We start from the raw sequence: 22,162 nt of genomic DNA, 5'->3' as shown, positions 1-22,162 counted from the left end.
TTTTTTGTGAAATATATAGGAATATCTATTTCTTCTGGTCAATAACCTGCTTCCCTGCTGCTTAATAGGACTTTGCACTCATAATTTCCTGTTCCTTAACAGCTTTTGCTCTTACTGATGCCTTTAGACAGTAAAAAAGGAAAAGGTCATCCCTCTATTTACTTACAGCCCAATTCCTGTCCCAAATTCTTGTTGTACTTGGAGCACTACAAAAGCCCACAGAAATGATACTTCCTGTCATTTGAAACCATGGAGGAGTTGAGCCTCAGTGACTGAACAGAGGTAAAATTTGCAAGTGATTTTTAATTTCACTGAGGGGACTTAGGAAAGTATACCTTATCCTATTTGCCTCAAGCTTTCTTCTTTGAAGGTTAGAATTACTTTTTCAGAAACAAGGTATCTTGCATGCGGAATCGCTTTGGTTTTTACACACACACACACATATTCATGGATGCATATTAAAGGGCTTGCTGAAAATTTGAGCCAAAATCTGACAGGAATCAATGTTCTGTCAAAATCTCATTGCAGGAGCCTTAGACAGCAGCACTCAGCTTTCCAGGAGCAGGATGTGATGTACAAGGTTAATCGCAAGGATTCATTTTGTTGAGGAATCAGAAACCCAAAGCTGGGTCTATATAATACCTAAATCCCTTAATGCAACCAGCAGAGCCACGTCCTCTAAAGATGATACTTTCTATTAATTCAAGATACCTTTTCATTCATCTTTCTTTACAGGCCAAATGCTAAAGGAACAGGTTTTGTGACTGGAAGAAAGACAAGCTCACAGTTCAAAAAGAGAGGAGATAGATAAACTGCTGACCCCTTTGTAATCAATAGGACTTTTATCACTGGCTTCACTTTTCGATTTGATCAAATACTTTTGTATATGTAAAGTTACATTTCTGTAACTTTTTCTGTACATTTATTTACCAGATCTGTACACACAAAGGAAATTAGAAACACTTCTGAACTCTGTGTTCACATGGAGATGAAAGGTTTTCCCAGAAAATAATTAACATGAAAAATTGCAGGCATATGTATATTGTTCTCTAATAATTTCTATAACATAAATTCAAAGCTCCAATCTATTGACTCCTAAGGATGAGACACTTTCATGGACAACTTTAGACCATGCCAAGACCAAATCATACCTGGAACTCATCAGAATTTATGACAGTCAAAACCTGAATCTGAATTTTGTTCTTTCATCTAATTTTTATCAAAAGTCAGCAGAATACATGGCAATCCTACATCTTTTCTCCACATTTCCCCATCTCATAGTGAAGGCAGGGAAAATGGAATGGAATGACTTCTGACGAAGAGGACAATGTCAACATGATATTCCTGGACTAGTCCCTTTCCTCTGTATCACTTCAAATAGGTAGTGAAAGCTGACTAATCACATTAACATTTAAAGACATCATTTTATAATAATGGCTGGGAGATATCTTTGTTCATACCGTTCTATAAAGAAATGACCTGAACAGAAAATACACTTTGCATGAATCTCCCACTTACCAGACTAACAAGCATACTGTAATCAGAATGTGTAGAAATTACAATGCACTTTGTGGAAATCTTATACCATGGGCTGTAATTCCTGAAATGGTTAAAACAAAAAAACCCTATCTCTTAGGAAGTCTGGAGACAGAATAAATATGGTCAGTTCCTTCTGCACCAGAAGAGCTACGAGAAACCCCATATGTTTTGAGACATTTGCTGTCAACCTGTTTGGCTAGTCTATGATATTACTGAAGAAATTATATAATAGGCATCAAAGTATTTATAGCAAACAGACACTATCTGGTGAAAACCTGAAAATATTTATGGAAAAAAACCACAAACTACTTATCTGACATACTGATATACTCTTATCTCTCAATGGTGATATGTCTGAAGAATGAGAGGTGATCAGATCAGATGAAAGTTTTAGTGAAATGGACTCATGGTTACAAAATACTGAAAATGGCCTTGCTGCTTCAAGTATGATCACAAATATTCCATTACAAGTTGAGTGTGAGTGTACGTAAAAAGATAAGGACACTATCTACATTTACCTACTCTGATCCCAGTTGGCTGCAAAAAGCAGAAGAATCTTCCTGCCACAGTGGTCGCGATTTTCCAGTACTCCTGGAAACCCATCTGTCAGAGCCCGTTTGATTCCTGGATCATCAGCCTTGAAGTTTTTGAACATATCCAGATTTAATTGGCGGTACTGGAAGTACTGAGCCAGCAGTCTGAAGGCCTCAGTTTGGTGAAACTTTCTGGCTCGAAGAAATCTCAAGATGAAGGCATCATCTGTACGTAAAAACCCAATGTCAGGCCTTGTGATGATCATGTCCCTGACTTGTTGGATATCCTGATGCAAAATGTCTGGGTTTTCATTCAGTTCCAGGCGGGCTTTCTCTATAGTCTCTGGACTAAGTCCAGCTTGTAAATGGGTCATCTCTGCAAAAACCTCTTTTCCAAATCCTTAACTTCAGATATTTTAGTAGGAGAAGTGCTGATCCCATTCAATGAATGGTCTGCTGTGAGAGTGAGCCATTCAGAAGTTTTTTGCTATCAAGTTGATATTTAACAAATGAAAGGGAAAGGCTTTTCTTATTCTTGCAGAAAGTAACAGGCAGTTCACATGTAGTATAATCCATTCAAAGGAAAGTGTTGTTTATTCCATCACTTACTAAAAGAAAAAGCAAATATATTTTAAAAAGATTAAATATATATATAAAGCTTACAGGAATGCATTTCTGAACTTTATATAGCAATAAAATTGCTTTGTGTGCTTCATATGTAAGAGGATACTGGTCAAATAATTTCAGAATGGGTGCATTTAAAATAAGGCAGTCACTGACATCTTGAACATATATATTCAAGTTTTCAGAAAGGCAATCTGATTAATTGACAATTGATACTAAGCTGTATCAATTTGCTATTAGCATACACTTTGCAAAGTTGTCTTACATAAGTGTGGGAGTTCCAGCATCTCATAACTTCAAGCCCAGTATGACAAAAGCAAAAATAATAGTAATTTTTTTCCACCCCTATAAGGAGCTACATTTCAGCTTTCTAAGTATGCAGATTTTCACTTATCGTATTAAGTATAACAACTGTTTGTTTTGGTTCTATCACCATACTGTCAGCTTGTAGCTTTCTTTGCATTAGGCCCTGAGCTGATTGTAAAACTGATTTTAAAAACCCCAGAACCCCACCAACATCAGGGGTATTTTCTACTTGGCAAAACCTCACTCAAAATATTTCCCATTGAGACTTAATACATCTTTATGGGAAACTTCCCATGAATAAAATGTTTGATGAATCTAATCTGTCAGGGTTGGTGTTTTAGTTGAAGAGACATATATTTTATTTCAAATTCTTTTTTTCTGTATCTTGTAACTTTCCTGACTACCTAGTTCTGAATTTCATTTTCATTTCTGTACTTTACCTAGAATTTGTTTTTACAAGTTTCAGAAGAAAAGCTGCTTAAGCTGTTATGTATGAGCAAAATGGTACAGTGAATCTCTTACATTTCAGTGACATAATTAGCAAGAGGCTGTCATCGAAGTCTGTGTAGTTACACTTGTGTGAAATAAGATCAAGGTCTGTTCCAATGTGAAATGTGTGTGAAGAAAGATCAAGATCCATCCAATTTTTCAGGCATCACAAAAACAGACAAGCAAACAAAAAGCCCCACTGCTTAACTGATGTTTTTCTTTTTCTAATTTCCAAAAAAGAAAAATTGGTTTTAAAAATTAAAAGGGAATCCCTCAGTGAAAAACATACTTTATTGTATTTGAAGAAAGCTGTTTGGAAAGTTATGAATTATTTATAGCAAATCAACCATTTCACTCAGCTACTCCCCTGGGTTCAGCGTTCCCATATCAAACAAAGAGGAGAGCAGCACCCAGAGCATTTCTTCATCCAGGGGCTGCCCAAAGTGACATTGCAGGACCTGGAAGTCAATCAGCACAAGGGATGCCCGAGTTCCATGTTTTGTGAGTTTGCATGTCATTGATAAAACCTGCAATTTAGATGCCACAGCTGCAGTCCCATGATGAGATCCTGAAATTTGAATACAGAGAGTTTCTGAATATTTGCTTAAAGGACATTTGTGGCGGGAGATAAGCTTTTCATTTAACAGCAATGTGCATTAGACTTGTCTGTGGGTGATATAAAGGAGAGTTTGTTAAGCAGCCGCCTCCTGTATTCACTGTGGAGCTGGAATTGAGAAGAGCTACCTGCAGGGCAGAGTATCCGGTGATTGATCAGCCTGGGAAAACTTGGGAAGGCAGAGCCGGAAGGAAAGAAGGCTGGCTGCCTTTACAAGGCACTACAGAGTGCAAATGACTTCAGAAAAAAAAAAAAAAAAAAAAAACCAACCTGAAGTTTTCAGGGATAATCTATCGATGTAGGTTATTCAATTCAAATCAAGAAATGAGAGTCATATTAAAGATGGACTGCACATATAAAAATAAAGTAACAGTTATTTGTTTTGCTCTTGCTTTTAATAGACCAAATTAGGATAACTCTGATGGTATCAACTGAATTCCACTGATGTAAAATTGATGTACACCATGGGAAAACAGGCCAATATTTTGTGCTTGAGATCTCAAATTAATGGTGGCATTAGCATATCCTTGCTCTGACACTGTCACTGGGGGAGTGTAGTGTAAGGATTACTTCCCTCTCTAGTTTTAACTATGGAATCACAGGATGGTTTGGGTTGGAAGGGACCTTTGAAGATCATCTGTTTCAACCCCCCTGCCGTGGGCAGGGACATCCTTCACTGTGTCAGGTTGCGCAAAGTCCCATCCAGCCTGACTTCCACTGATGGAGCATCCACAAATTCTCTGGGCAACCTGCTCTAGTGTCTCACCACTCCCATCATAAAAAATTTCTTCTTTATATCCAACTTAAACCCATCCTTTTTCAGTTTTAAACTGTTAGTCCTTGTCCTATTACTACAGACTCTAGTAAAAAGTCTCTTTCCACCTTTCTCGTAAGCCCCCTTTAAGTACTGAAAGGTTGCAATAATGTCTCTCCAGAGCCTTCTCTTCTCCAGGCTGAACAACCCCAACTCTCTCAACCTTTCTTCATAGGAGAGGTGTTGCACCCCTCTGACCGTTTTTGTGGCCCTTCTCTGAACCTGTTCTAACAGGCCCAAGGGCTTGTGGCAGTTAACTGTGACTCCCCAGTGGGTTCATTGTTTTTCTGTGAGTTTATGGGAGTAAAACTGCCCCTTCCTCCTCTCCTTTTCTGACTCCCACCTCCACCAAGGTGCTTCTTTGGAAATAAGGCAAATTCTTGAATGGTCAACTGCAGTCTGCTTCAGAAGAAAATGGGATTAGACCAAGGAGATAGTATGGCCCTTCAGATTTTCTTGTAGGATCCCCAAGCCTTTAATGTCAAAAATTATGCTACCTATTTTCATTAAACTTTCTTACTGTTTTTACCTCATTTAAATGGATTAGCACCCTTCATGCCCAGGACGATTCCAAGCTAAGGGAGATAGGATCCTCTCCTGTCAGATGATGTTGCCAAAAAGCAATTTACAAATACTCAGTCTAACAAAAGATACATTTTTTAATGCATTTCAGAGTTTTTCTGATAGTCAGCTGAGCTATAGCCATGGGTTACAGCTTACAGGACAGTCTGTATAGATTATCCTGATTATCAGCTGGAACAGGCTGCACTAAAATACTTTATTGATGTAATGTTATATATTGCAAAATAATCCAAAATATGTATGAACAATGTTGTCACTATCTGAATCATAACACAAATCATGGGGTTAGTAATCCACTCTAACACCATTGACTTTACATCAGTGAATGATTTGGTTCTCCCACTGTTTACCTTGACAATAAATTTAATGCTCCATAGCTACACAGTTTAATTGTCATTGTGCTTTCTCAAATGGTACTGATTTATTCTCATTCCCAAAGGTATAACAGAAGCACCTTCTCCATTTTCACCCCCTCCCACACATGGCAATTTCTCCTTCTCTTCTGGCATTGTGTACAGCTCTGATCCATCTGTCAATTTTTCAGAGGTTTACATCTTTGTTCTGGTTTGTTGCGGTTTTTTTCCAAATGAAGATGCCGGCCTTTTTTTCACTATCTTGAATATTGTTGCTGCTTGTTGGCACACTAGCCTCTTTGTCTCAACTAGTCTCAACAGCTGTTTTTCTCTGTTGTGACTCTTTGTTCCCAAAGGACTATTTGCTCTCCTAATGTCTTTTCACAGCTACTTACAATAAATCATCTCTCCAAAGAAACAAAACCCTGCTTTAAATGATGAAAAATAATTAACAGAGGTTTGAAACACAACATATTAATACAGGGGGAAAAAAGGGAAATTTCCACCAAAATTGTGGTGTCACATGCCATTATTGTTTATTCATTTTCACTCCCAATAAGAGAATGACAAAGGACAGAAAGTGGCTTTAGGATGGGTAAAATACTGGAAGTGGGATACAGTCTTCCGACAAAGAGCTTATATTTTTGCCTGACTCTCAAAAATAAAAATTAGTTGATAAATAAAATGTATAACAACACTTACTAACTAACTAAAAAGAAATGAAAATAATAGCTTAAGGAAGTATATATTGCACTTTACATCCAAAGATCTTAATATGCTTTTCTGTTCTCTCTTCAGTGACAGCTTCTGGATCAGCATTCAATCCCTATTTGCTCTACATCCCCTGGAAAATTGGCCAAAACCTTCTCTCAGTGATGATGACACTTGTCGGGATCATTTTGTTCCTGCCTGCTTAGCTGTCTCTGCAACACCATTTGCCTCTTGAAGCACTGTCCTCATGTTCATTTGGCCCTTCCCCATCCACTTCAGTTCCAGAAAGATTTTAGTTGCCTCTGTCTACTGTGTGCTTTCCATTCAGTCCAAAGCTATATCTCATGTGAAGTTTCATTACCACAGCTTTCAAATGGGAAAGGCACTAGGGTTTGATCCTCAACTGGTATTAATAGGCATCACTGTTATGATTTGTCTCATTATATAATTCCTAACTCCTAGCATTCATACAGATATTAGCTGCTAAAATTATGCCAGAAAAGAAGGGAGTGGGCAGGGAGGGAGGGAAAATGGTAATCTAGAATGATTTCATCTCAGAGTGTGGGTGTCATCTCATTAAATTGCATTTTAAAAAATATTTTGATGTTAACTGTGGAAAACATCTTGGAACTATGTTCTGCTTAGCAGGGATTGCTCCATAAGGACAGGGGAGGATGAATCCATAGCTGTACTTACAGGAATGTCTCCTATGGCACTTTGTGGCCTTGTGCTACCTTAGTAGGAACCTGCACAGGAAATGGAGCACTCAGACATAGAAAGGGACATATCCTAGCTCCATGAACTAATTTCAAGAGAGTGGTGAGAAAAACTGACTCTCTCTTGATCTTGGCTGAGAGATTCTGGCATCCTCCACAGACAGTGGGGGGAAGTACAGCCCTGAGTGATATGCCTGAGATCATGGAGGACACGTTTTACAGAGCTGGGAACAGACCATATGTCTCCTGAGCCGCAAGCTTACACATTAACATCTGGGCAATCTTCCTCCCCTGTGCATAATGCTCTGTATCACAGGAAAAATGTGAAGCCATGCTGCTCACAAGGAAATGGAAAGGTAGATTGCAATGTTCCCAGTGTCCCCAGTGTAATCCCCTTAGGCTTCAATGGCACAATCAGGGTCCCAGAAGGGTACCATTTCTTTATATTTTTACAAAGTGTAACCCCCCTGTGGGGGTTCCCAACAGGTCTATCTCATATACCAAGTCCAATAGCCTGACTGCTGCTCAGATTATTATAGAATCACAGAATGGCTGAGATTGGAAAGGACTTCTAAAGAGTATCTAGTCCAACCTCATACTGGTTTCCCAGGACTGTGTCCCAAGGAGGGACACTCTACAGCCTCTCCAGGAAACCTGTGCCAGTGCTTGGTCACTCTCACAGTAAAAAGTGTTTCCCGATGTTCAGAGGGAACCTCCCATGTTTCAGCCTGTGCCCATTGCCTCTGGTCCTGTCACCGAGCACCACAGAAGAGAGCCTGGCTCTGTCCTCTGCATCCTCCCTTCAGTTATTTGTACACACTGATGAGATCCCCCTGAGCCTGCTCTTCTCCAGGCTGAACAGTCCCAGCTCCCTCAGTCTTTCCTCATGTGAGAGGTGCTCCAGTCCTTCAATCATCCTTGTGATCCTTCACTGGACTTTCTCCATAAGTCAATGTCTCTCTTGTACTGCGGAGCCCAGAAATGGGTACAGTACTCCAGGTGTGGCCTCACCAGTCTTGACTACTATGAACAACTCCTGCTTCCCTGCAGCCCTTCCCTAAGGGACTGGGTTCTCCCAGTGAACCTAAACGACTTAAATATCACAAGCCTTTCTCCTTCAAGTCCTCATGATCCTGTAAACTTTCACTAGGGAATTGTTCCTTCTCTTCAATAGGAAAATAGTGAATGTTTGTGACTGTAACAGCCATGTGGGGAATTTGATGGTTTCTCACAGTTTCCCAGGATGCAATCTCCTTGCTCATGTACAAAACCTAACATTTGTTTCAGTTCAGTAAAAACAATACATCACACGTTCCTACTCCCCTCCTATTACAATCTTCTTGTTAGCTTGAGTCAGTTACAGGTTGCCCTCGGGCCACATCTAGCTGTCCAGCAGTGTCAATTTAGCCATGGCACAGCACAAAACACGGCAGCAACTCAACTGATCTTTGCAGCTCTCTGCACAGTATGTAGGGCAGGCACGTTCTCAACACCGACCTGCAGTTGTCCTGCTGTTGCTACAAGCTGACAGGTATGAGGAGAGACTGACAAGATTGTCGAATAGACATAAAATTAAAAAATTGCCTCATTATCTTTTGACCTGAAATGTACAAAACTTATTGCCTACCTGAATATTAAGGAATGGGACCACATGCCAAGGAGGATAACTTAAACAACTTGCAAATAAAAAAGTTAAACAAAACACCCGTGAACTTAATGAGATTGCTTCAATCTTTCTTCAAATCATAGTTGTAAAGTTTTAAGTATTCACCAACCACAGATGAACTGCAAATCCCTATGGGAACGTGAGGCATGTCCTGTGGCATGTCAAAGAAGCAGCAGGCTCCGAGAGACTTCCATGTCAGTCATGAACTACTCCAACTGTCAACACGCAAAAAGCATCCTGTACAGTATTGGACAAAGAGGACACTTTTCCAATATTATAGAAACTTCTTGCAGATGAAATTATCAGCAGTATACAAAACATGAATTCTGATCCACAAGTTTGATAATTAATCTATGTGCAGAAATCTGAAAGCATGGGATCATAATATTGGTGCCTGAAAATCCCTAAATGCACTGCAGAAGTTGTGTTAAAACATCCGCACAAAGATATGCAAAAGAAGGAACAGAGCATATTATCAAGATATTTAGTCCTACATCTTTAGTAACATGAAATGCATCTAATTTTACAGTTCTTTTGCTCCACATTTTAAAAATTAAGTTCTTTTTTAAAAAAAGGAAATGCAATGGTGATGCATTATTGCCCTATTAGTGGCTGACTTAGTTCTGTTTTATACATGATACCAGAAAAAGGTATCCATAATCCTGTGGGGTGGCAGTGGGGGAAGAAGGGAACGGCAGGGGCGGGAAGGAAGGCAGGAAGTCAGGAGGGAGAAAGGGTGGCAAGGAAGGAAGGAAGGAAAGAAGGGAAGAAAGAGCAGAGGAAGGTGATAAAGGAAAGAGGAAGGGATTTCTGCATTCAGAAATTCAATAAATTCTCCTCGTTTTTTCTCTCCTATTGAAGTCTGAGCACAGACACAAAGATCTGCACACAGACACTTCTCCCAAAACTGTAGAAATGAAGTTTATTATAATTTGATATTACCTTGTGGGTTTGTTTTCTCAGTGAAGGAACATATCAGACTTAAGGAGTTTATTTCTATAAATCCTATTGAAGAAAAAAAAAAAAAAAAAAAACAACAAGCACAAAACCCCCAAACTGTTTGGAAATTCTCAAACTAAACCCTCAGAGCAGCTCTAGTATCAAGAGGGAAAGGACTAACAACTCATCTGCAAAAAACTAGGTGAACTTTTGTTCATTGAACTTCTCACTCCATAAAAGACTGATGTTGCATCTTTTTTGTTTTTTCACTAGTAGGACCCAATTGTCATATTTTGTTTGTATATGTGCCAGACACCACAGCAATGGTCTGTGAGAGAAAATAATACTTTTTTGCCAAACAAGAGCACAATTGCTTCAGTAACTGTACACTTAAATTAACAGTTACATTAGTTTACAGTCTTAGATTGAAGGAAATATTCTCTATCCTTTTATGAGGCTGATCATTTGTATTTTAACTGACATGGTCCTCTTTTGGAAGATGAGGAGGCTGCTGTTACATGTTTCAATGAAACAGTCTCTGTGTTCAAAGCACATAGAGTTTAAGGAATTATGACCCAGTGCTATGGGGTGGATTCTGCAGTTCCTCCAGGGCTAAACTCAGTCACACCACTTAACACTACTATTCAGCAGCACTCAATGATACTGAGTATAAGAGTATCTGGTCTCTGCACCAGATTTTAACTTATAAATAATGATATAAAAAAGTAAGAAGGTTTTTGGAAATGGTTGCAATATCTTTCATTGTTTTCCATCTGCCTTACAAGAGTCTAATTTTTAGAAAATACTCAGTAGTTTTCAGAGCTGGATGAGTCAACAGAATTCTTAAAATAATCAGCAGCATTTTATAACAGATACATATCAGACGTGATTATGCTGACAACACAAGCTGCCCCTGTAAACTTCAAGCTGGGATACAGACTGCAAACCAGGGAAAGATCTATAAGGTTATCTGACTTATCATTACATGAAAAAGTAAACCCTTACCTTTGCTATGCAGTGCATGGCATAATGCCGTTACATAATATGTCATTTAGATGTTCGCACCGCATTAACTTTTAGTATTGGAGAAAATCCATGTTATCATCTGATTACTCAGAAAGCACATGAAAGCAGCCTTTCTGTAATTTAATTTTTCCTTCCAAATATGATCCAGTTACTGTTTAGTGATGGACAATGAGTAGCCATCTGCTCCTTAACTTCATTATTCCTGGAGCTTGTTTAGATTGAGGAATCAGCATTTTGAAAAGGGAAATCTCCCTTTTTCCTATGACCTTCCCACCCTCCCAGGATTAAAACACTGCAAATAGAATTAAAGTCAGGCCAGTAACACACATGGGGTTTCTCCAGACTTTATTTGCTTTGTGTTTATTTTCTGTGTGAAACCCTCTCTGAACACCCTCACTGCTTGCAGAGAAAACTTAATTCTTGACTTCCTGCAGCAAAGGATCCACAGGGCAGGAGTAATTCACCCCACTTCTTCCCTGCACCCATTATTCATCACTGTTTGCCATTGGGAAAGCAGAACATTTGACTGATCCGGCACATTCCCCACTCCTCTTAATCCCTCATCCTCCTTTGAGTTGAGTGAACCTGGTCAAAACAGGCATCAAGTTGCTGAGGAGCAAACAGGTATCTGCTGCTGTTTGGCAAGCTCCTATCTGTTGGCACTTGGCTGGAGTCCTTACTTCTTCCCTTAACTCTCAGTTTTGAGCCTTTCCCCTCTATCCCTGTCACCTCTCCCCTGCTCTCAAATTGGATCTGGACTTTCCTTTCCAACTTGTGCTCTTTCCCCTGCTTGCCCAGCTCCTGGGCTTCTGAGCTGATTTCCAGCCCCCATGCCCTCTTTCAGGAAGGATTGAGGGTGGTAAGGAAGAAGGAAAACAGAAGGGGGAAGAAGGGGCAGGAAAGTGAGGAATGGGGGGAAACAGGGTCAGGGGAGAAAGGAGACAAGGGAGCAGGGCAGGGAGTACAGTAGACAGGGAAGGCAGAAAACAGGAAGGCAGGAAGCAGAGAAGCAGGGCAAGGAGAACTGGAGGCAGAAGAGGCAGGGTAGATAGGAGGCAGGAAGCAGGAATCAGGGCAGGGAGGAGAGGCAGGGGAGGCAGGGGAAGCAGAAGAGGAAGGGGAGGTAAGGGAAGCAGGGCAGGCAGGGGAAGTAGAACAGGCAGATAAGAGATCAGGGCAAGGAAGGGAGGCAGGACAGACAGGGAGCAGGGGAAGGAGGTAGGGAGGCAGAGAGTACTGAGGTAGGACAGACAGGAGAGGCAGCCAGGGGAGTCAGGGACCAGGTTAAGGAGGCAGGGAGGGAGCAGGCCAGGTAAGAGGCAGAGGAGGCGGGGAGCAGGGCAGGCAGGGGCAGCAAGGAGTGGAGACAGGGGATATGGAGACAGGGGAGGCAGTGAGCAGGGGAAGGAGGCAGGCAGGGAAAGCAGGAGGCAGGGAAACAGAAGCAGGACAGGCAGGAGAGGCAGGGAGCAGGAGGCAGGGCAGGCAGAAGGCAGTGCAGGCAGGGAGTTGGGCAGGCAGGAGGCAGGAAAGGCAGGGAGCAGGGCAGACAGGGCAGGCAGCAGGCAGGGAGCAGAGCAGGCAGGGCAGGCAGCAGGCAGGGAGCGGGGCAGGCAGGGCAGGCAGCAGGCAGGGAGCAGGCAGGGAGCGGCCCCTGCCCGCAGCGCGGCGTGGCTGCGGCCGGAGCTGTCCGCCCGGCGGTGCTGAAACGCCGCAGCCCGGGCCCGGCGGCGCAGGGGAGGGACGGGGAGCGCCGACAGCCGCCCTGCTGCAACCCGAGAAAAGACAAATCCAAATACCTGCACAGCGCCAGGCAGCCTGCCGGGGGGCGGCGGGGGGCTGCGGGGGATGATATTTTCCCCCCCCTGTAGGTGTCCTTGCTGTTGAGCTGGGTGGGTGAGAAAGATCTCCCGGCTCCCAGGTTCAGGCTCAGATCTCTCTAGAAAACTGTGAATGAGCGAGCGCCAGCTCCACGGGGCTAGGATTTTTTTTTTTTTTTTTTTTTTTGGTAGGAGGCGTGTGCACCAAAGCCTGGGTCCTTCCACTCGGCGGCTGCCGTCCCCCTGGGTCCTAAGCCCTCCTGCCGCCCGCCCGGCTGTCTCCCGACTGTCTCCCGGCGCTCCCGGGCTGCGGGCTCGGTAGGGAGTGGTGACAAAGGAGATGCGGGCTGCTGACAGCCGGGAAAGCAGCAGCACAGCCGGTCACGGCGAGTTTAGCAGCGCGGGCTTTCACCTGGTGCCATGGTCTTCACGGCCTTTTTTCTCACATCACCCCTTTCCCAGCGAAACTCGGGGAGAACACAACCTCCTGCGGCATTACAGCAGCCACAGAAAGGGTAACCTTAATGGGCCATGTATTATAGATGGGCTGCCTTAATGAACGTGGCAGCATGGGTTTGTAAAAGAAGTTCGTCTGGGTCAGACTACAGGTACATCCAGCTCCAGGCGCTGTCACCACCAGCAGCCACAGGGAATGTCTAGGGAATAATATAAGAACAGGACAAGCTTCACACCTGAACTCTCATGGGCCCTCTCCCAAGCATTTTAAGTTGAGGGATTTCCCCAGCAATGTGGTGCCTGTGTTTTTAGGATGAATTTGTCCTCCTTGAACTTTCGCAGTGTCTCCTAGAACACTATCCATTTCTAGATCATCCTCCCATAATGTCCTTTGGCAAGGAGCTCCACAGATCATCTGCCTACTTCACAAACTATCACCTCTCTTTTGTTATAAGAATATATAACACTAGCTTTTGCTAGTGTTGTAGAAAGGACAGGAGAGGGGAATGTCTCTCATTAAATTAGGTCCTGAAAATCACTTTCTTTATGAGCTTCATAAGACCTGTGCTAAATTGTACTTGGGAGACTTTGGGTGACCTAATGGCCTTGACAACGAAATTCACACTCAGCTGCTCTTATCAGTAAGCCCAACTAAATGTACCGGTGCATTTCTTCTGCTACCCCTGTACATTGTGGAGTATAATTCCTGGGAAGTGGTGGATTAAAGTTGGCTGACTGTCTTGGTCTCTTTGCTTTGGACTGTATTAATTACTGAAGGATATTGTATAGTGAAGAACTGGGTGATAAATGATAAATATAAGGAACAACTTCTACATAAGAAATGGCTAAGCAGAGTAAGATTTTTCAGCATGGAAAAAAAAAAAAAAAAAAGATGAGTAAGTGTAGATAAAATAGTTGTGTGGTTTTTTCATCATTTCTAATATTTCATAATAATGAGCAGCATGAGGAAGATAAACTGGAACAATATCTCAATATAATTTCCAGTTCAAGGAGTAGGAGAAATGAAACCCTCTAGGGGCTAGCTTTGAATCAAACCAAAGGACATACTTCTTCACAAAATATTTAGTGAAGCTGTAGAATTCATTTCCACAGGAATTCAGACTTCAGAAAACTGTTGGATGTATCCATGGAAGAAAAATTAACTAAGGGCTTTTAAACATGAAGTCATGACCTCTGGCTCAGGAAGTCCCTGTTCCACAAATTGCTGAAGGCTCGGGTAATATTTGGGAAAGAATGATTGTGTTCTTGCCCTGCTCTTATTCTTTGCCTTAGCCATCCACTGCTGATCACTGCTGGAGATAGACACTGGGCTACACGGACCTTTGATCTGACCCAGTACTGGCTGCTCTTATATTCTTATATACAAAGTAGACTTTGAGAATATGAACACAACAGGAGCACTTTCAGCTTTGCTTTCCTTTGATAGGGGAAGAGCCAGTGGTTTTGTTCTATTTGAAAGAGTGAACATCCAGACAGAATTACTTGCTTTTTAGAGGAAACCCCACAATATTCATGAGCAAAGGCAAAAGGAATCTGTGGGGAAGATGGCTTGTGCTTTCAGAATGATTCCCATGCACGACCATTAAGTTAACCCGCAGCATGTTCAAAACTGGAATATGAGGTATTTGCATCCTGTGACCCAGTCACATTGACTGGAAGAGATGAAGCAACAGCTCAAAGGCAGAAAGTTCAAAATTCTCACAAGAGCATTTGTCCCAGCACTTGATGGGAGAGCATTTCTAGCTCCAGGGAAGTTAGTAGTCAGTTAGTAAGTAGTCTCATTAGATCATTATTTTCTGCATAAAGATCAGTTTGGAAATAAAACAATAAGAACTCTGTTTTCATAATCCTGTTGCAAACTTGCACTCTGGCGCATATGATAAAGATTAATGTACGAACTACTGTAACTATGCAGTACTTCCCTGGGAATTGTTAATAATATTAAGTGGAATGAACATGACTCTATAAACCAACTGCCTTAGGCAGTCAAATGAGTTGCCAAATTTGAAGTATGCTTAATATTTAGGGATTTAATAATTTTATTTGGTTTGTTAATTGAGGCTGTTTTTTTCCCCCTTAGTGTTGCTGTTAGGTGACCAGTGTCTGCCGATCCACTGGATGATTGACATGTAGTGCAATGTTATGGTAGAAGCAAGTCTCTAAAAATATTACAGCAGGGCCTTATATTGATCTCACTGCAATTATTTTCAGGTTTCTTTCTCATCACCAGTTCATCACTTCTTCATCACTTTCTTTCTGCAAAGGCCACTCTGTACTCTGAGAGCATGCTTCAGGTCTTCTCATTCTTTGCATTGTCCCAGTCATTACACTTCAACTTCAGTTATGACCTCAGAAACGGCAACGTTGAAGGCATAAAACCTTCAGTTTCATAAAGGTATTCTGGGATATTAGGAACTCCCTTGTTGATGTTCACAGGCTGGAGCTGCATCCCTTGCTCATTTGCAGTGTTGAGTATGCAGAGCTAAGGGGAGAAAAATGTGCCTGTAATCACAGTTTGTCACTGAAGGCATTAGAACTGACTGAACACGTGGAGGGAACAGATCAATTTGGGAGGGGGAGGATATTTTATGCAGCCTTCTCTGAAAGTAAAACAGAATTTTGATATTGAACTTAATGTAACCTGGACTTCCCTGTCATCACACATATTGATTCTCTGTTTTAATGAAGAGCAGTGAAATAACAGACTTGGAAAGAGAATGCATATTTTCACCACCAGTAGAAAGGATCCATGTACATGAACTATAAAGGAAGACATGAAAGTGCAGAGTGGCCAGTTGCTCCATGGTCTAAGTATGATAATTTTTTTCTGCTGAATCTACTCTTTTTGCAACAAAACATTTTTGTCTTCACCCAGTGACAGCAAGAAGCTGTGCCATGAATCTAGGAGCTAGTCTGCACATTTTTGCACCTCTGATATTACTTTCTCATTCATACAAAGCCCAAACCCACAGAAATATTTTAATTCATGACGGTAAGGAATTTTAACCCTAAAAAAAATCTAAAGAAGCAGAAACCTGCTCTCACTCTGTTTTCAGTCTGAAACAGATATATATCTCCATCACACAAAAACATACTGATATTCAGCATCTTATAGGGTTAGTGTTTGTGAATGGTGTGCATATATAAGGAAGGGAATGGATCTTTAATATAATTCAGTATATATCTAATGTAATTTACTTTTTCAATGTGATTTCTCCAATATTTAAAATGTTCTTTACAGCTTGTGAATAGAGAATTTGAGAAATAATATAGGATGCCTCTGTATTTTTAAATTTTCTTTTATGAACAGTTTGCTGCAAGTTTCTAAAATTAACAGTCAATTTTAATAATTAATTGGGTGCTCATTCTTTTTCCCTAATCTACAATTACCATCTGGTTTTATTTCCTTTGAAAGTAGCTGCATTGCAAGCCCCAGTAGATTAAAAAATAATAATGCTTAAACTGCTTAGACCCAATAAATCATTATTCTTAAGGGAGAGGTAACTCTTAGATCACAGTTCAGAGGGATTCACGTTATAAATCCTCTCAGGTTTCCTGAACCTTTAAAATATTTAAAAATTTATACCCAAGAATGCAAAACATATGCAAATGGATTGTTCATATGATTTATTTAACAAGAAGGGTCCAGTTTTTGCCATTTTTACTCTTGATGGAGAGAATTCACTCTTTTGCTGAGTTCACATGCAATTGCCACTCCTGCCACTCTCAGAATAGTGTATAACTGGAACACGAACAAAGTTTTGGCCTTGACCATGTAGATGGGTGAAACTGAAATGGTCTCAACTCCATGGGAATTCTGTGAGTTGGTGAGGAGATCCAGCACAGAGCTGGAGGCCACCAGTAGAAGTCAGGCATAGTTGAGCTCTCAGAATTGCAATCCAGAATTTCCCCCCTCAACTCTTGCCTAACTCTGAACCCATCTAAATCCCATAGCTGGCTTATTTTGGGATTGTGGAATTCCTGGTGTAGATCCATGCTGAGTAGGTTAGTACCAAAGATCAATCAATATTCAAAAACTACCAGTATCCCTCTGATGGCCTGATCATTTGCGTGTTGGAAACGCTGACTTTAAGTCCAGATGTGCTGTATAAGTGAGGGGCAAATTTGGCCTCATGTCTTTAATCAGTTTAACTTGGCAACAATTGACTGTGCTGACTTTAGTGAGATACCTGTGATTTAAATCACCTGGGGACCTGCTCCTATTGAATTCAATTACTCACAAAGTCAGTGCTACTCTGTCTAAACAATAACAGCACTGTCTTGCTAAACCATTAAGTGTCCTTTTGCAGAGGGATATAAATTATGAGATGTCATATTTTGCATAGCTAGTACCTAAATGATATAACCTTTAAAGAACAGCATGGCAAAACAGCCTTATTGCCTAAGAAAGAGCTAATGTTCTTCCTGATGCAGAAGCAAGACAACCTAAGGTAGTCAGGCGTGACAAAAAAAAGCTCCCAGTCAGGCAAGTGGTCCAGAAAGTAAATGAGTCCAGCAAGAAAGTTTAGGATGCCTGTTACAGGATTAATTCAGAAAAATCCTCTTGGGAAAAACCTGGCTGTTTCCTGGTGCCTTGCTACATTAGGAGCAGTTTGCACATAAGAAACACTTTAGTCTGAATTCTAATATACAGATTTCAGGTATGATTTGTTAAAAGCTTAAAACATGTATGCTGTTTAATGTTAATTCTCCAGTGTGTTAACTTCAGGGTTCCTTAATTTCCCGAAGACTGTTGTATATTTTCCTCAACTTGCAACTTGCTCCTATGCATTGGTCCAAAATAGCTTTAACTGTTAGCTTAAAGTGCAAGAATATAACTTCTGAAGTGACAAAAAAGGATTTGATGGTGGGTAGTTTGACTGGAATAGTTAGAGATGAGGGGAATAATAGGATACTCATATGATTGCCTAGTTTGTTATGTGATGATTTATTTCTGAAATATTTTCAAATGAATGATGTACATAAATGCATGCAGCTTTGGATGGCAGTGACATAAATCAGCAACAGCAATAATGACTGTGAGCTCTTGCATGTGTAAACAAGCATATGTGCTATATAAATTCAATTATCTCAACGTCACTGAGGATATAGAATAATTTCACATTTGTGACTGAATAACTGCAGAGATTTTTGTTGGAAATAAGAACAGATGGAGGACAATCTTATTCTGGATAGCTGAAGTCTGTTGAACACTGAAGTATATGAATGTATATGCATACATGTACAAAAATAGAGGCAAGCACTATGGCTGCAATCCTCAGCAGATATAAATCAACATAACTCCACTGACTGTGGTGGAGGTGTGCTAATTCACACTAGCCGGCACGGGGGTAAGTGTGTGTATATAAAACAACTATTACACCTGTCAGCGGTCTGATGTTTTACATTACCACTTCATATAGGAATGTAAAGGATGCAACAATCTGCCAAAGCCACTCCACAGTACGGTTTTATCCCTCCTGGGATGCAGCACTGGAATCACGGTCTAAACAGCAACAACATCATCTTGTAAACATTGGGTATGCTTTAATGTCATCGGGGAGCCCAAGCACAATCCATCCAGAATATATATCAAGCAGAGGGGCATACAGCAATCATGTACTTTTTAACAGGCAGGAGGCTTTTTGCTTGTCATAGCTGGTGAGCCCCAAGGGAGGTTAGACTGCTGCCATCCTGATTCCCAATATATGCTGATTCAGTCATTAAAATGTGCATTCATCTTCCTTCTCCCAAGACCTAGCTGTGCACAGCAGGTTTAACTAAATTGCCAATAAGAAAGACTCTTAAATCATCCGCAGTCCTGACTGGCAGACTCACAAGCAGATGCAGCAACCGATCCCGAGGCAAACGGAGCCTGTTCAGCCGCAGCTTTGCACTTCTGTGTGTACCAGCTAGGGTTTTTTGTAACCATTAATGAGCGAGTACATTGAAGAGGGAGGGAGGAGGGACAGAGGAAGAGTGAGAAAAACAGTTGGGAAGGTGAGACTATTGGAAAATTCTCATTACCTTGTCTGAGGCGATACCCTCTCTGCAGCTGCAGGATAAAAGGAACAACCCCTTCCCTTAAGTGCCCCTAGCTTCAGGGTACGGAAAACTGTTAATCAGCCTGTTCTCATGCAGCAGGGACCTGCAGGAGGGCTGGCTGGAGAGGTGCCAAGGACTGTCACTTCACACATCCTGAGAAATCTCCCCCCCTACGACTCAGATTTTAATGCTTTGGGGGGGTGTGTGTGGGGGTGTGTGTGTGTGTGTATAAAAGAGAGAGAAAATGTATTCCCTTGTCACTCTTCCATGTCTCACATACACTACTGCAAATACCTACTTTTTCCTATGTGTACACATGAAATGTGGTTTCAGTAACTGTTTGCAAAAGTGCTAGAAAGGAGACCTGATTCTGGCAGCAAGCCTTCTCTGTCAAGTATTGTTGGAGTCTGTCACGGCTGCCAGATCATCTCTGGAAAGTCATAAAGTCCCAGGCACTCTTTAAACAGGTGTTCAAGCTCGGTTATTGCCTAACTAGCTGGGCACAATAGGCCTTGCTTCCCCTTCAGTAAAAGGCCAAGATTTAACTTTGGGCTGTGATTTCTGGAGATGACTGTGTCTGGCTCTTCGTGATACAGGACTTACCATCAATACCATGAACATGTGCAGTTTGCTTCACACTAATGCTTAGGTTAGACTATTTGTCTGTCACTTTTCTTACGATGTGGTGCATACTATGTCTGCATTGGACAAAAGTCTAGAAACTGTCATTAAATTGAATTGCGTCTCCATATATCAGACATCTCATTGCAGAACAGAGGCTGGCCAAGTCCTGCTGTTGAAAGTTAAGTGTCACAGGCCTGCAGCACCCTTCAGGAGGTGTCAAGTAGTCTGCATGGGTGAATAACCAGATGATGGAGTGGCTCAGCATGGGCACTTGTGTGCGACAGAGTTGCAGACTCCTCTCGCTTGTATTTTTTTCCTACAGAACTGAAGTGTAATGTGAAAAGACGGTAAGTATCTACTTGTCCTAGATGTTGCTGGAAACCATGTGTTTCTCAGCATCTCTGAAAAGCTATAGACAAATGTAAAAACCCAGGGGAAAACAGCAGGACATGTAGGACTCAAAAAATCCCTCTTGAATTCCAAATTAATCTCCATAATCACATACGACTGTGAGAGCTGAAAACATTAAAATATAAGAAGAAATTAAATGTCTTCAAAAAGAAGTGCTGAGGGACTTTAGATAGAGGGCTTCGCTAGCAAAGAGTTATAAATTGCCAGCCAGTAACTTGCCTGTAGCACAATCAGAAGGAAGACAAGTTCTTTAGATCTCCAAAGAAATGACTCCACTCTAAACCATGGAGAGGGAGACAACTGGTGAAATGTATGTGCCCAAAAGAGACCTCATGAAGAACATATGTCAGTATAATTGGTGTTCTAGTGAGGAAAGTATCGGTAGTTAACACCAGTTCGTGGAAAAAATATTTTGCTTCTTTTGCACCATCTTTAGTGTGAAAAGCCTAGTTTGTTTTGGGAGAAAATATTTCTGCACACCAGGAATTAGCACTGCATTAGCACCCAGTGTCTGCTGACTTTTACAGACAAATGTTCACCAATACCATGGCAGATCACTGTAAAGGATGCAGAAACTACAAAACAACTCCAGTGATTTAATTTTGTTTTCTACCACAAAAGTTCTGTGTCATTTTCTTTAAAAAATCAGACACCCAAAAATTGAATTGAATATGTGTTTTTTCCATAAAGAATTGATGAGGTAACTTGTTAAAAATTAGCACATTCCCTAAGAAATAATAGATTTAAGCCAAGAAGTTGGTGCTTTATTGTTATAGAACAAATCAGAGACTGAGGGCTTTTTCTGGGTCCATTTTGGAAAATAATGTGGATAGAGAATGCTAAAGATTTTGAGCTCCGTTTAAAAAGAAGGTTTTTTTCCTTCATAATTTCACAGCTAGATCTTTCTTTTCTGTTGGTTACAAAGCTCTCTTTCTTTTCAGCTTGAGTTTATTTGCTTTTCTCCCTGTTTGTTTTTGTTTTTTTTTTTTTTCCTGAACATTGCCCTTCTGGGGTACAGGACAGCTACAAATCCTATTGTTTATTTATAGAGAGTGATCAAGTTTCTAGCCAATTTTAGTTTATTAGGCCAAGAAAACTAACTTTGGGAGGACACGTCTCTGTTGCACAATGGGCTTGCACTGTCTGGGACTGTGCAGGTAGGGCACAGCACTGTGCAGGGAACTGCTCCAGGCCCACAGGCAAGATAAGCACGTTTGCATGGCTATATTGCCTTTGCACTCGCACAGAAGAAAATTCCTGTCTCCAGCTGTAAGACAACCCCAGTAGCTGATTTGACATCTATCCCCATCTGAAACTGTTCAATTCAAATAAGGAAAATAAGTGATATTTCACATTATTTCTGCTTAGTGTCTCTCACAGCAACACAAACACATCCCTGGCTTTACTGACTATACCAGGAAAGGTATTTTCCAGTTGTGGAACTTGGTTTTTTCATGACCACAGTACTGGAGGCTCCACAGTCCTCCTGTAATCAGCAAGTGCCCCAGGGTCTCTCTCCTTCTCTGTCATTTTCATCTGAAACTCCCAGTTTGCAGAAGTTCATGTTATAAACTCGTTAAGTGCATGACTTTGCACATTATGCAATTAAATTTCATTCCATTTCTAATACTCTATTCTCAAGGTCATTTAGTTTTTCCTATATGATATTAGTCTGCCTCTCTGTTAAGCTTTGTGTCATCACTAAACTTCAATAGTACACGCCAACTTCTTATCCCAGAGTCATTAATGAAGATGTTAAAAAATCAATCCCAAATGTTCAAAGATTTCCACTAATGGCAGTTCTTTCCAGACCAATTATTGGTTCTCTTCGTTTGCTGATTCTGAACTCACATTTCTTGCTACTTTCTTCA

At 41.1% G+C, this 22,162-nt stretch overlaps 1 protein-coding gene across 3 annotated transcripts in view; it reads right to left on the bottom strand.

The window, feature by feature from the left end:
- Window positions 1-13,146, bottom strand: part of CLVS1 (clavesin 1) — a 110,940-nt gene extending 97,794 nt beyond the window's left edge. Inside the window, exons 1-3 of one of the 3 annotated variants that reach the window (XM_074881968.1) lie at window positions 12,714-13,146; window positions 9,892-9,954; window positions 2,058-2,680 (exon numbers count right to left, since the gene is read on the bottom strand). In XM_074881968.1, the coding sequence (XP_074738069.1) occupies window positions 2,058-2,446 (389 nt within the window). In that variant the 5' untranslated portion in view covers window positions 2,447-2,680; window positions 9,892-9,954; window positions 12,714-13,146. Of the gene's footprint in view, window positions 1-2,057; window positions 2,681-9,058; window positions 9,168-9,891; window positions 9,955-12,713 lie in introns of those variants that run through there. The other 2 variants (XM_074881977.1, XM_074881987.1) reach the window with 2 other exon arrangements.
- Window positions 13,147-22,162: the final 9,016 nt, after the last annotated feature.

This window comes from Strix uralensis, chromosome 1, assembly GCF_047716275.1.
Source record: "Strix uralensis isolate ZFMK-TIS-50842 chromosome 1, bStrUra1, whole genome shotgun sequence".
Classification (NCBI taxonomy): domain Eukaryota; kingdom Metazoa; phylum Chordata; class Aves; order Strigiformes; family Strigidae; genus Strix; species Strix uralensis.
The sequence above is the reverse complement of the archived record's forward strand: the minus strand, read 5'-3'. Positions and strand labels throughout refer to the sequence as shown.